Source organism: Otolemur garnettii, unplaced genomic scaffold (genome assembly GCF_000181295.1).
Source record: "Otolemur garnettii isolate 467f Iridium unplaced genomic scaffold, OtoGar3 scaffold00031, whole genome shotgun sequence".
Classification (NCBI taxonomy): Eukaryota; Metazoa; Chordata; class Mammalia; order Primates; family Galagidae; genus Otolemur; species Otolemur garnettii.
The window spans coordinates 14,191,840-14,207,346 of record NW_003852426.1 but is presented as its reverse complement, the minus strand read 5'-3'; the positions used below and the strand labels follow the sequence as shown (position 1 = coordinate 14,207,346).

Below are 15,507 nucleotides of genomic sequence, written 5' to 3'. Positions count from 1 at the left end.
TGCAGTGGTATCCCAGCAACCTCAAACTCTTAGGCTTAAGAGATTCTTTTACCATAACTTCCCAAATAGCTGGGACTACAGTTGCCCACCACAACGCCTGGCTCTTTTGTTGTTGTTGTTGTTGTTGTTGCAGTTGTCATTTGGTTAGCAGGCTCCCGCCGGGTTCTAACCCACCTGCCTCAGTGTATGTGGCCAGAGCCCTAACCACTGAACTATGGGCACAGAGCCCATTTAAAGAGGTTTTAATTTTGATATGTACATTTACTGTGCTTTGAACTTCTTTTGCAAATAATTCAATTAATCTTTTTTTTTCTTTCTTTTGAGACAGAGTCTCACTGTGTCACCCTTGGAAGAATGCCATGGCATCACAGCTCACGCAACCTCAAACTCTTGGGCTCAAGCGATTCTCTTGCCTCAGCCTCCCTCACAGCTGGGACTATAGGCACCTGCCACAACACCCAGCTATTTTTATTGTTGTAGTTGTCATTGTTTAGCTGGCTGGGGCCAGGTTCGAACCCATCAGCCTGGATATATATGGCTGGCGCCCTACCCACTGAGGTATGGGTGCTGCCAGCTCAATTAATCTTTAAAAATTTTCACAGCATGGCTGGGCTCAGTGACTCATGCCTATAATCCCAACACATGGGAGGCCAAGGCAGGTGGATTGCCTGAGCTCACTGATTTGAGACCAGCCTGAGCCAGAGCGAGACCCCGTCTCTAAAAAATAGCAAGGTGTCATGGCCAGTGTCTGTAATCTCAGCTACATGAGAGGCTAAAGCAAGAGAATTGCTTGATCCCAAGAGTTTGAGGTTGCTGTGAGCTAAGACACCATGTCACTCTACCAAGAAAAATTTTTCCGCAGCACACCTAAGATCCTTTCATGACACACTGGTTGAGAATCATTGTCTAGAGACATTTTTAGATGTCAGAACTGACACTACTGGCATGTGATGGGTAGAGGCCAGGAATGCTATTTAATCATCTTATAATACACAGGACAGCTTCTCACAACAAAGAAATATCTGATCCAGAATGTCAGTCCTGCTGTTGTTGAGAGAACCTTTTCTGAAGTTTGATAAGAGAGACATACAAGGGCGGCGCCTGTGGCTCAGTGAGTAGGGCTCTGGCCCCATGTACTGAGGGTGGCTGGTTCAAACCCAGCCCCGGCCAAACTGCAACAAAAAAATAGTTGTGGCTAGCGCCTGTAGTCCCAGCTACTCAGGAGGCTGAGGCAAGAGAATCATCTAAGCCCAGGAGTTGGAGGTTGCTGTGAGCTACTCTGTCAAGGGTGATAAAGTGAGACTCTGTCTCTTAAAAAAAAAAAAAAAAAAAAAGACACACACAAAGCCAAAAGATTGTTATGGAAAAAGCAAGACTGAAAGGGGACAAAAATGAAAATTATTGCTTCTAAGTGCCTGCTGCAAGTACTATTCTCCACGTTCATTTATTCATTCTTCTCAACAATAGCTTAAAGGTGGATATTAAGTGTCCTCATTTTTAAAAATGAGAAATCCAGTCCCAAAGTATTCACTTGCTTGCATGTGTCATCACAGAGCGAGTAAATGATGGAGTTAGAAGCTGAACTAGCACTCTTCCTTCTTCCCCAGTAAGAGCCCCTGAAAGCTCTCCCCACGGAGTACTTACTGCCTTTATGTTCAGCACTGCCAGGGTTAGCAAAGATTGTGTTAGACCTCATTCCTACTTTATCATTCTTAGAACCTTGTGAAGGAAATTTATTTAAAACAAAAAATAAACACATATGATCATATGAATTAACAGTCATGATCTGTCAGACACTTTAACAGAGTGTATCGAAATGACTAAAGGCCGAAGAGAATTTGCTTCATCTCTTTCAGTCAGCTAAAGGGACTTTCTGGAGGGCCTCGCATTTATACAAGGGTGTGTTTGGCAGGATGAAAAGCTTTGAAAGAAGAGTGAGTTGGGAATTTCAAAGAATTCAAGGAATAGAGTCCAGAGTAACCTGCTAGTGGAAAGAGATTTTTATGAATTAGTAAGACTCCTCATTCAGAATCATACAGCAGAAGAATACTCCCTCAGGGGTCCAAGGGAAAAGAAGGGAAGGCAATGAGGGAATCGGGAAACTTTAATGATAGAATTAAAGATGAACTGAAGGAAGTGGTGCTTGAGGCAGGCACACATCCCAAACATGGCGCTCCTCTCTCTGACCCTACACAAGTATAAGACTGTTAGGGCCTCCTTCTAGCTATCAGTTACTCCATTCCTTCCTACTCTGCTTGGGACTTTGTTTCCACAAATTCTTTCCAAGAGGGTCCTTGGTCTCTGGGCATTTCCTGCATCAATGCCCTACACTCCTCACCATTCATCTTTCCTGACTTCCTCCTTTACTGGGCAGTTGGATCTTTATATGGCTGCATGCCTGTGTTTATGTGACCATTAAAGTCTTTTGCGTTCACTGCAATCTCACCACAATCCTGTTGGCTCCAGACTATTATAAAGTTATCTTGGACTCCATCCTGGATGAGTATTTACTGAAGTACTCAAAGGACCTCTTTACAAGGCATGAACTTTACTATAGTGAAGTTCCCATGCTTGTTTTAGTTCCCTTTACTCCTCTAGGGCAAAGACTATGTCTTCCTATTCTACTGTAACTCCAGGGTAAGTAGGGCAAGGCTATGTAATGCATGAATGCTCAGCAAATGTGTTGCCTCATTTGGGACAGATTATTTCATGTGTATGAGAAGTGCCAATCATGAAAGATTTTGGCCATTAGTTCTTGTTTAGAGAACTGCTTCATCTTTCATCTCTTTCTTTAGTTGACTTGATTCTGCCATATCTCAGAGCACAAGGGTGAGTCTATCTCTTTCTAAACACGTTTTCTGTTACTGCCTAAATCTTAGCCCAGCTTTGTTTTTTTTTTTCTTTTTTTTAGATGAGTAGTTTAGCTTGTGATTAGTCTTGCTTTTCTTAGCCCACCCCCACTTCTCTTGAATAAAGAGATGGCCAGGGAGAAAACAGATCTCAGGTTTTGTTTGGTTTTGCCATGTTTGTGTATGCATACTGAAAATCAATACTATTCTGATTCCTATCTTCTCTTTCCAGAGGCTTAAAATCTACTAAGGGCCTCTGCAGGCTCCAGCCAGGCCTTCTCCCCCAGCACTAAGACACCACCCTGATCACTCTCAGTCTCTTGTGAATTCCCTTGTCTTTTCTTCAGATTTGACAAATTGTCTCTTAGATAAGCATCTGCCTATTGTTTTACCCACTAGTAAGATGATTCACTGATTCAAGAGTTGCTGTGTGGAGAGCTGGTGCACAGTGAAGCTTGTCATGGGCTTTGATCTCTTTTCCAGGGGCCAGTGGGATGACTTCAGGGTTTGGTTCTTTGCCGGGAGTGATGTGTTTTGTTAGGCTTGTTTAGCTCATGGTTAGGACCCAAGTGCCTCCAAGGAGAAGGGAACCACATGTTTATCTACTTTGTGTTTCAGGGCATTGTTCTGACTGCTGATTCCAGTGGTTCCAGAATGTGTCTTCTTTTGTTTCCTATGGACTCTCAAAAACTGTCCCCCACAGACACACCTGTTCAGATTGGGTTGCCCTCAGGCCATCTCCCAACTTGGTTTTTGCCAAATTTGCAAAGTTTCTGAGGTGTCTGGAACCCCTACTGGGCTGTATTCCCTCCTCCTATCTCCCCTCCAACTCCTCCCACCCTCTATTTGTAGGTTGTGTCTACAGATTGACACACTGTGACACATAGTGACTTTCTCTCTATAGCTGTACTAGCTTCTAGACTGAAGGCCAGGTTGAGTCTCACCCATATCTGGTTACTAGGTTGATCTCTATTCTGTACAAGTAGATTCCTGTGTAGGATGGTGCATTTCTTTTACAGGGAGAAACCTAGTTTGTTTTTGAAGTGATTAGTGGCTACAGGGTTCTTTGGAGAAAGCCTAGGGGCTTTTATAGCCAGTGTTACTCCTTTGTTTGTTTGGAGTTGGACTTTGAGGGGCTCTCAGGTTGGTTGTTTTGGAGTCTTTATGAATGGCCTGCCCAGAAAACAAATGGGGAACAATTCCAGGCAGTCTGTGTCCAATTAGGTATCTGTCACAGCTGCAGTGGGCCTCTGGTTGCGTTAGAAATGCCTTTTTCCCTTAGACATTCTCTTCTCTTTATTGTTTACTTTTTACTGCAAAAGCAGCACATGTTTATTCTAGAAACTTTAGAAAATACAGATAGACAAAAGGAAGAAACTAAAAATGCCTACTGCCACCACTAAGCAATAACCAGTATTACTGTTTAGGTGTATAGCTGCAGGGGGCAGTGAGCCTCCCACATCCATACCTAATTGAGAATATGCTGTGGAGATTTTCCTACGGAGAAGTCTGTGGCTTTCACTGGATTCTCAACCTTAGGGCTCTTTTTGATCTGTACTACTTGCCTTGGCCAGCCAGAGCTGAGTAAAACTAAATTTTGGTAGCCAAGCTGCTTTTACAATATGTTTTTTAGTATTTTGGGAGACAGTTTGTAGCCTAGCTATTTGGACCCAGATTTTAGAAGGGGACTGTGACAAGTATTTTGCTCCCTAAAAATAATAATATTTATTGAGCATTTGCCATGTACCAGTTTCTATGCTGACAGCTGTGGCTTCTAAAGAAACCGAGAGAACATGGGAGAATCTCCAAGAACTATTTGATTATACAGTAGAACCTCCATAGTTGACCACCTCCTGGGGGAGACCTAATGGTCATAGACCGGACGGTCATAGACTGGACATGCACCACATGTACCTATCAGTACAGTAGGCCTAGTTCCTTATGTTGACCGCCTCTATATATTGGCCAGTTTGTTGTAGTCCCTTGGGCAGTCAACATAGAAAGCTTCTACTGTATTTGCCAAATGTGGGATATTAGCTTTTCCTTGGATTGTTGTCATTCTGCATCTTGGTTAAGTAGGACGGGATTATGTGTATAGCCTCCGTGAGACTGATTATCAGGCCCCCAAGTTCTCTTCTAACTGCCTAAGTCCTAAATATGCAAAGAGCAGAGAGAGTCCCTTTCAATTTGGAATGGCAGTGCTCTCATTGAAATTCTGCCTGGACCCAGTGTCTGCAGGCTTCTTATTTGCACCTTGTTACCCACCTCCAAAATAGATAATAAAACAACCCTACAGGGAGAGCAGTGGGTAAGAGAGGAGAGGATTTAACTACACAGCTATCTTCAGATTTCTTGCAGTAATGTATGGACTTTTTTTTTTTCAAGACAGAGTCTCTTTTGCCAAGGCTGGAGTGTAGTGATGTCATCATACCTCCCTGCAACCTCAAACTTCTGAGCTTAGTAGATCCTCCTGCCTCAGCCTCCCAAGTAGCTGGGACTATAAGCGTACACCACTGCACCCAGCTAATTTTTCTATTTTTTGTAGAGACAGGGTCTTGTTATGTCGTCCAGGCTGTTATCCAACTTCTGGCCTTGGGCTGTCTTCCTACCTCAGCCTTGGCAAACACTAGAATTATAGATGTGAGCCACCCTACCTGACTTGGGCTATTTTATTAGTACATCAAATGATAAAACTTGCTGTTATTCCAAGTCCTTCATACAGATTCAACTCAAGACTTTCATGATATGGTTTAAAGGTGAACTTGTCTTGTTGCTTATCCACCATGGGGCCACTAAAACAGCTGTAGCTTGTCACAGACTCTTCAAAGTCAAAAACTATTTTAGGGCCGGGTACAGTGGCTCATATTTGTAATCTTTGCACTCCAGGAGGCTGAAGCCTGTGGTTCATTTGAGTTCAGAAGTTTGAGACCATCCTGAGCAAGAGCGAGACCCCATCTCTACTAAAAAGAAAAAACTAGCCAGGCATGGTGGCAAGTGCCTGTAGTCCCAGTTACTCAGGCAGCTGAGGCAAAAGGATCACTTGAACCCAGGAGTTTAAGATTGCTATGAGTTATGATGCCATGGCACTAATTTACTCAGGGCAACTGAAGACTGTGTCTCAAAAAAAAACCCCAAAATATTTATGTCTGATGCTCTTTGTCATAGGACACACACAGGAATACTTTTGAAGGTCTTTAAATGCCACTGCCCCACCACCTCTTATTCCTATTCACAGTAGGGCAGGATCTTGCCAAGTTCTTGGATAGCACCTAGATGAAGCTTGACTTAGGCAAAAACAGTACGGAGATCCTTAATCCCAGAGTGGTGATATTATCTCAGCCTCAAGGGCATAAAGCCTTGGCCCTGGGGGTTGAACCCTGTACACTTTCCACTCCAGGTGAGGGCCGTGGGAGAGTGCAGACTGAAGGCTCCTTTCTTCTGCATGTGTAAAATTTGAGCTGTTATTTGAAACTCTCTGTTCCTTATTAAATGGCTGACCTCATTTTTCCCCTTTATCTCTGTAGTGGTGGAGATCCAAGAAGGGAAGACGACTATAGTAAGTATCATCAAGTTGGCCACTTATAACCTCTTTAACACTTGGAGTTGCCTGGCTGCTCCTCTCGGGAAGGGAGGGAGGCCCAAACTGGATCCTTCTGGCTCCAGGATCAGCTCCCTCCATGCCCATAAATCCCACAGTCTACTATTTTTCAAGCTGTATACTGTAGTGTGGCTAATCAGGAACAGTTACTATGCCTGGGCTGGGGCATCTGTTATTTGATTAAATTGGCCTTTGCTGATATGTTCTTTGGCAGATGATAAGTCAGTTTCCCAAAGGGGAAACTAAGGCACTGTTGCAGGCTTAGAGAGCCAGAGTTAGTTGACCCAGGACCAGGAGGCTGCCTTTCTTTTCTGCCTGGAATGACTAAGCTACTCCTTAAATGATGCATTTAAAAGGTGACATTCTCTGGGTCCTGGCCTCACTCGCTGGCGCCCTAGCTTGTCTGTCAGTAAGAAAGCTGGAATGATTCTTTATCCACCCTCTCCCCTTTCCCTCATTGAGCCCATCTCACCTCCCTTCCTTGGGGAGTCATGGGGCCTAGATTATCCTATAATCCTTAAAAGACAACATTGTTTTCACATGGCCTTCCATGCCTCCAAATCCTCAGCCACTGCAAAGAATTCCCAGAAGCCTCTGTAACTTCCATGTCAACCAGGGATTTAACCCATTAGGCAGCCAACCAGCCAAGCTCAGTCCTCCCCAAGGCCGTCTTCTCCCCAAAACCAGTGCATTGGATCTTCCTCTAGAAGATTTACTCAGCCTTTCTACTACTTAGCCTCAAAACAGTTCTGTCTTTTTAAGGGGCTCTTCGTCCCCTTGGGATACTTTTTTCCTTGATTCAAAGCTAAAACAAGCATTTACCCTATAACCTCCATGCTGAAGGAGAATACATCTGACTTTTGAGTGTAAAGTACATTTTTCTCATGTGGGGCATGAATCTGCTAATTTGTAGAGTGCACACAAGACACTGTGACCTATGAGAGCCCTCAGGAGAGGGAAGAGCCCAACCATGCCTAGAGAGGCACTGCCATGGCTGACTTTGGTTATTACTTTCTCCTCTATGAAACAAGATCGGACATCAACTTCACTAGGTTATGAGGGTTAAGTGAAATATGTGAACAGTTCTTAGCCTGGAGCCAGGCATATAATGAATCAATAAATATTGGCTCTCTCCTCCCAGCCCACTGTAATCACCTTCACCCCTACCCCTACAAAGTCTGCTGTGTACCTGTGAATTTTCTCTAACTCACACATCTCCATTTCTGGTGTAGTTGTGGTTGCTATGGCAGAAAGATAGATAGCAGTGTCCCATATAGCTAAGCAGTACTTCCAACCCCCTTTCCCTTTGGCCGGTTCTACCCCAGGAGATAGTGTTGCTACACTCGCAGAGTCTCTAAGATCTGTTCCAGCCTCGTTCACAATCCAGGGCATCGTCAGCAAGGCTTTCTAAACTCCCCCCTTGCAATTGGAGCTAATTCTCATCATTGGTTTATTGTGCCTGGTAATTCCAAGGCTGTGTCACAGAAAACGGCAGCAAGAAGGAGGTCATTTCACATGTGGCCTCAGCAAGGTTTGAAAGGTGACATCTCAATGTTGAAAGCAGGGAGCAGGACAGGGGAATGTATCTTCCCATCTGATTTTTTTTAATTAAAAAAAAAGTATGTACAGTACCTGCTCATATAGGCACAGCTCAGGTGTTCTCAGCCTTGGCATTATTGGCATTTGGGACTGGATAATTCTTTGTTGTGGGAACTGTCCTGTGCAGTGTTAGCTGGTAGAGCATCCCTCCTAGATGTTAGTCACCCTTTTCGCCAGTTGTGACTATCAAAAATGGCTCCAGACATTGCCAAGTGTCCCCTGAGGAGCAAAATCACCTCACTTGAGACCCACTGACATAGACCTTGTTCTATAAGATATAGCTAGACACTGCAGTTTCCTCTGAGGACATGTAGGATGGGAGGGAGACTTCCTCTGGACTCTATATCCCTGTGCCATTTGAAACTTTTTGCCATATGCATGTCTTACTTTTCCCAAAGGGAGGAAAAGAAAGCACAGTTTTTTGTTTATGGGGTGTTTTTTTAGGGGGGCATTTCTTGAAAGAAATGCATTTAGTTGATACAGCAAACCCTTCCCTTTCTCTTGTCACCAGTATTCAGTTCATATGGTTTCTATTACCCCTGCCAGTCACCAAAACACATCCTTGTGGCCACCCTAAGGCTAGTATTAGCAACTGCAGAACAAACACCACAGTTCACAGAGACCTGCTAGCTATTCCCATAAGACCCTCCAAGATAAATTTTACCAGCATTTCCATCATTTTGGATTTTGCTCAGAGATAAGTGGCTCCCTGTCCCTTATATTGGCTTGCTTTCTCTGCCTCCCTAGATTGAAGGTCGTATGACAGAGACTCCCAAGGAGAGTCCAAATCCTCCTAACCCCTCTGGCCAATGTCCTATCTGCCGTTGGAACCTGAAGCACAAGTACAACTATGAGGTGGGTCTTTGCGTAGGGACACTCAGGTCTGCATGTCACAGAGATCCGATTCCCTAGTTAATTGGAGCAGCATGCTCCCCTTGCAGCCACTGCTGCATCTTATAGTGTCACTGGAGACAGCATTTTGTGCAGTGACTCTAAACCCTGCTGCATGTTACAATAACCTAGGGAGCTTTAAAAAATAATGATGCCCAGGCTCCGCCCTAGACCAACCAAATCATCAGTCTCTGAGGGTGGGGCCTGAGCATTTTTTTTAAAGCTCTCCCATGACTATAATGTGCACTGGTTAAGTTCATGGTCTGATTGTTTTTCAGACCACCATGGCCCTGTAACCCAGCCCATAGAGGCTTACTCTCATGGGCATGGAGTCATCATCATCTGGGTTTGGCTTTCTTCCTTATTTACAATGAGGGTGTATTTGAACAGAAATGGTTCTCACTGTGATCTGGGAACATACTACTCTTTCCATGTTGGAGCTATAAAGATGCCTTCTAGTGCGGTGGTTTCCAGGGAGAGAGGATGGTGGTGAAAAATAACGATAACGCACTGAGTGCATGCTTTCTGTCAGGCACTGTTACAAGTGCTTATCTGTTTTAATTCACTGACTTTTCACACTGACCCTCTGAAATAGATACTTTTTTCATCCTCATTTTACAGATGAGGAAATTTAAGTTAATGAACTTGCCTCAGATCTCCCAGCTAGTAAGTATAAGAGCTGAGATACAAACTCCAAGGATACAAAGCCGGGGCAGAGCCCTGGTTCCTAACTACTGCTCTGTATGTGCTTTCTACAGATGGGAAGGACCCAGGGGTACACAGCCCTGGAGAAATCCTTACTTGTTCTTCAGAGCTCTCACTAGTGACATTAGCACCCTATTTTGGGGTTTCAGGTGATTCAGGCCGTGGGCCAGTTTGACCTGCAGGTTGTTCCTGTGCCCCTATGTGGAGTGGGATGACTAACGGCTGAGATCCTGGTCAGGTGATAAAAGCAGAAGAGGCCACATGCCCATGGGATCTGAACAGAATGACCCAACTAATCTCCTGGGCTGGAGGCCTTGGCTTCAGGCCACACGAGGGGTGTGCTCTTTCGCTGTGCCCTGGGGCCCTACTGCTGATGGCTGCCTAGAGCAATAGAAAGCAAGTGCAGGCAAAGGGGCAATGTTCAGAGCTTTTTGCCATGTGGAAGTTAGTGGGGTTGTGGGCATACTTGGAATCTCAGCTGCTAATAGGAAATTAACCCCATACCTGCCCAGCCACATGGGGCACTTTTCTTACCAGCCTTTTCCAGGAAATGTACTTGGCTCTGTTTATCTAGCAGAAGAAATCTAATCCCCTCCGAGGTAAAGGCTAAAGTTGTTTTTCCTTTTACTCCTTTCCACTGAGAGCACCGTTAGCCTGAGTTGCATGAAGCTATCAGCTTGCTTGGCAGCCTGGGGGGGGGGGGGGGCTGGGGCTTCAGCCTAGTTTATTAGCCCTAGATTAATCTAATCCAAGTACTTTTCATCAGATTCTGAAGAGAACAGGGGTGGGAATTGGAGGCCTGGGTCCCTCAGGCACTGTCCAGTGATTAAAACAAATCTGTGGTTATACAGTGAGGCGCCTGCCAGGGAAGCAAGTTGGTTTGTGGAACAGGACTGCTAAGGTTGGTGTGCCAGGGCCCTGAGGGCAAGGGGGTGGTGAGTTTCATTTAACCCCTGCAAACAGTCCCTTCACCCTGTTCTATAAGAGTTGGAGTTGGGAGAGAGGTAGTCCTTTGTCTTGTTCTGGCTCTATCCTTGTTTCTGTGATCTGTCTCAGGCAGCCCGTTGGGCATGTGATGGTCTGAAGGAAGCACAAAAATCCTTTCCCATCTGGTCACAGGTGGCTTTATGCCTGCCTAGCACTTGAGGGACTGGCAGGAGATGAAGGGACTGTTTGCATATACTCTGGCCTGTGGCCTGTAGGCTTTGGGAGCTAAAGTGGTATGTGTTTTCCCTGTTATGTAGAAATATATAACATTCTCCTACGCTACCTAAAAAGAATCATTCAACAGACATTTTGTCACCAAGAAAGATACTACAGATGCATAAAAGATTGTTAACATTTTTTTAAAGAGCTTTTATTGTCTAACCTAGTCTACCTTATGGAGTTGCTGAGAGCTCTTGGATTGGTAATGAGACACAGAAAATCTCACTAAGTTGGGATTAACCTTTGTTAGGATGAAAGGAGCAGAGATGTGTGGAGAATTTATTCTTAGGTAGGTTCCCAAGAGACATTGACCCCTTGGAGTGCTGGATCCTACAGCCTCCCCTGTGTGCCGTGCAGCCCTGGTTCCTCAATATCAAATGCAAGCCCAGCTGACCCACATCTCCTGTTTTCGGTTTTCACTAGGATGTTTTGCTGCTTAGTCAGTTCATCCGGCCTCACGGAGGCATGCTACCCCGAAAGATCACAGGCCTATGCCAGGAAGAGCACCGAAAAATTGAGGAGTGTGTGAAGATGGCCCACCGTGCAGGTAGAAGGCCCCTCAGGATGTTACAGGCATCTCTCCCCACCCAGCTACCCCGAGTTCCAGCCCTTCCTAGAAGAGAAGTGGATATTCAGAGTGTTATTTTTACTCACACACACACACACACACCCCGCCCAGTGGTAAAACCCCCACCAGACACACGTCCTTTGGCTTTCCTTCTGGCCCACTCAGAGCTGCGAGGGAGCTGCAGAGACCATTTCTTCTTCCCTCCACTCAGGTCTGCTCCCAAATCATAGGCCTCGGCTTCCTGAAGGATTTGTTCCAAAGAGCAAACCCCAACTCAACCGGTAAGCAAACCTGGGTGTGAATAACTTAAACATTCTGTGGGCCCTCGGCTCTCACTGGATTCTGCTGGGGAAACCATTTGTTGGCGCTATCTCATAGCTCAGGCAAGCTAGAGTGTGCCTGGGCTGTCCATTCTATCCCCTTCCAACTAAATCGCCCCACCCACATCATTCCCACCTCTGCTGTAGTCCTTCCTTACTGGCCTCAGCCTCTTTCCTCTTCCCTTGCCTATAGGGCCCTTAGCACAGGGGCAAGAAAGGTAGGAAAGCCTGCTGATTGGGCATTAGAATGTGCTAATCCCCTGTTTATGACATCACACTGCGTTGCTATGGGGATGTCAGAGCATTTCTGCAAACTTTCAGTATCCTAGCTTTCTCTAGCCCTGGGGTTATTAGAAGGCAGAATGAGGTCTTAAAACTGGGAGGGCTTGGGCTTGGCGCCTATGGCTCAAGCGGCTAAGGTGCCAGCCACATACACCTGAGCTGGCGGGTTCGAATCCACCCCGGGCCCACCAAACAAGAATAAATAGCCGGGCCTTGTGGCGGGTGCCTGTAGTCCCAGCTACTTGGGAGGTGGAGGCAGGAGACTCACTTGAGGCCAGGAGTTGGAGGTTGCTGTGAGCTGTGATGCCACAGCACTCTACCCAGGGCGGCAGCTTGAGGCTCTGTCTCACAAAAAAAAAAAAAAACTGGGAGGGCTCTCTGGGTAGGGCCACCATGTATAGCTGCGCAAGTCAGGCACTGCACAACTTCAGGGCAGAATCCATATAGCCTAGATCACAAACAGTGCTCCCTAGAGTTGTACAGTTAACAACCAACACAGCTGCAGCCTGGGAGGGCCCACAGTTTTATAGAGGAAGAGAGGAGCCCCCTAGACCCTAGAATTAATCAGTCTGCCCTCCAGCCTAAGTAGGGCAGCCCCTCTAATGTAAGAGCAGATTCTTACCTAACACCCAAGCAACTATCCTATTGCAAGTTCCTCTTCCTTCTCCAACTCTGACATAACCATGCTCACGTTTTCCTATGTTTATATTATCCCCTTGTTGAGAATAGAGCCAGTTCTGTAAGATTGATCTTTGAGGTTCTTATTCTCCCCTACCCCTTCCCCCTGTCCAGCTGCCACTGGTGGTTCTCAGACTGGAATCAGGAAGATAGAACTTCTCTCTGTAGAATACCAAAGATGACTGAAGGAAAGCAAGACACCTCAGCTCCCAGCAAACCTCATAGGTTGATCCCCAGCAGAGCCCAGGCATGGAGGGTGTGAGGCCAGTTGCTGGTCTGGGGGTATAGGGTTGCTTCCTGGTACCTTGCTGCCTCTGTCCCTAGAGGCTGGGTCAGAGCTGGACTTTCACCAATGCATTGCCAGCACCCTGGTCCTGTGCCTATCTCTACCTGCACCTCCCACATTGTTAGCTGGGCTACCAGCCAGCAGCCCTGGGGAGCAGGACATGTTAATCCCTTTCTGTGTCTCCCAAATGTGCTATGGACCATTAAGGGTTTGAGCCCACCTCCCTCTGGCTTTTTAAGAAATAGCAGCAAGCCTGAAAGGACACAATCCATCTTGTCCCTCAGGCCTTTGAAGCTAGGCCAGGCTCCCTCCCATACATCCGTTGTCCTTTAATGTGACACAGGATTGATGATGTGTGGGAGCTCTTGGGTTGCAAAAGGCCACCCCGGGGGGAGGGGGAGTTCAGTCTTCGAAAGAAATGGATTTCTTTGCAAAGGACTGTATAATTCCATCTAGGGGTTCTTGAGCTGCTGTGCATTGGTCCAGGGTCTGCTGGGACCATGCTTTGTTCTGCTGTTGCCTACCACCCCCCACCCAACACACCTATTCAGGAGAGGTAGGAAAGGGCCTAGAAAGAGCCTTGGTTCTTCTGAGAACTGGGATGTTCCCAGAGAGCTGACTGGAGGCCATCCAGCTCACATACAGTCAGCTGGCTGTTCCGTGTGGCATAGGCATTAGGCCCAAGGCTAGCTGAAGCCCAGCTTCCCTCAGATCTCTCCAATGCATGGGGAAAAGAATGGCTTTGGGGCAATAAATCCAGAGAGCTTGGTCATCCTGAGGATCCCTGGGAGTCCTTGAATCCCACTGAGCACCCTCTTTGGGAAGCCTGATCCCATATCCCAATTTTTCACCAAAACACTGGGAGAATCCAGCAAAGGGGCCTTTGGTGTTTTCCTTCCTTTACCTTATTCTTGCATTTTCTCAGGATTACCACCATAGAAAAAGCAGGTCCCAGGGCCACCCCGTCCACAGTCATCACTCTGGCTGGATACTTGGGGAAGGCCCTCTCCTCTCTGCCCTGTGCATATTCAGACTGTGGGCCAGCACCTGATGCAGACACCCTCTGCACAGGGCTGACAGCAGAACACGGTCCAGCAGAGCTCAGTTAAAATGCATAAATCAGTAATCATTTACAAGTTTTTAGCCAAGCTTACTAATTCTTTTTTTAATTAAAAAGCTTCTTATTTGAGGGTCTCCATAGACAGCTGAATTGAGCCCTGACCTAAATAGAGGCAGGGAAAGATTCCTGGCCTTTTTCATGGCTGAGCTTTCAGACAAAGGATGGGCCTTTCTGAATAGGATCCAAGTTCTATTCTGGACAGAGTAAACCCCAGTCCTATCTGGCATGAGCCACTCTTCTGGGAACTATCAGAGCCCTGGCCATCCCCAAAAGAGGCCAAAGAACCACAGGTGGCAGCCATCTTTCCCCACCCCCTTCCTACTGAACCTTCCTAGGCTAGGGCTGCATTCATGGGCCCTCACCATTTCGCTCCCATCATGGGTTGGGTGAAGGGCTAGAGTCCTTCACCCAGTTATGATAACATGGGGAGCTCCCTGAAAGCTAGGGTGGCTGAGTGAGTCAAGTGAAGAAGAGTGAAGGGTTCCTGTAGGCCATTACATCGCCTATCCTCTCCCCATGGCTGAGGTCAGAGAGGAGTGATCTGCTCCCCAGCAAACACACACAAACATTGACAACTCATAAAGATCAAGGGAGCTCGTGGCCCTGAGCTGCCTGACCCTGGCCACACACACTTTGCAGCAGCAAAAGCCCAGCCCATCTGTTTACAGGACACTCAGCAGCTACTCCCAGGAAAATCCCTGCCCTTCGAAAAAGGACAACTGGTGAAAGTGTTTGCTTGGCCCAAGGAGGCCATGCTCCATTTTCCCAGTTCTAGGACAGGACCCCAGTCCTCACAGGAACCTCCTTGTCCTCCCTTCACAGGTACCTGACTCGCTGGTCTCCCCGTTCCGTCAAGCCCATCTATAAAAAAGGTCACCGCTGGAACAAGGTGCGCATGGCTGTGGGGTCACCCCTACTGAAGGACAACATCTCCTACTCAAGAATGCCTTTGAAGTGGTATCATTGACTGAGAGCAGGGCTTCCAGAAAACCTGGCTGGAGCACCTCCCACACTTCCTCTGTGGAATAGGAGGCTCACTCATGAGCCTTTACCCACAACCACACTCTTGCCCTCTCCCACCAAGATGGCTTGGGTCCTCCAGTGCGAATGGGCAAGGGAAAAGGGACAGTGGGACTAACTTCAGTACCATCATCCTGCCCAGGAACACCACTGGGAGGATAGGCAAGGGCAGTTGGGTCCCTTGGCAGCTGCTGTGGGTTTGAGCTAAGCTCTGCTCAGGGACAGGAGTTTTGCCCAAAGGAATGTATGTCATAAACATGGTTCATGGGCTTACCTACTGTGTGCTCAGTGCTTGGGAAGTTGGGGGGCCTGGACACATTTCTGGCTGATTGCTGAGTACTGAGGCTCATCTCTTGTGGTGGGCCACATGATTGCACCTGGAGGC

General features: G+C 46.7%; 1 protein-coding gene across 1 annotated transcript in view; it reads left to right on the top strand.

Annotated features, from left to right (window-relative positions):
• The window catches only part of MRPS18A (mitochondrial ribosomal protein S18A), a 22,971-nt gene extending 7,576 nt beyond the window's left edge, over window positions 1-15,395 (top strand). Inside the window, exons 2-6 of the mRNA XM_003789224.3 lie at window positions 6,374-6,405; window positions 8,794-8,901; window positions 11,272-11,395; window positions 11,628-11,697; window positions 14,925-15,395. Of these exons, the coding sequence (XP_003789272.1) occupies window positions 6,374-6,405; window positions 8,794-8,901; window positions 11,272-11,395; window positions 11,628-11,697; window positions 14,925-15,069 (479 nt within the window). The 3' untranslated portion in view covers window positions 15,070-15,395. The remainder of the gene's footprint in view (window positions 1-6,373; window positions 6,406-8,793; window positions 8,902-11,271; window positions 11,396-11,627; window positions 11,698-14,924) is intronic.
• The last annotated feature ends 112 nt before the right edge of the window (window positions 15,396-15,507 follow it).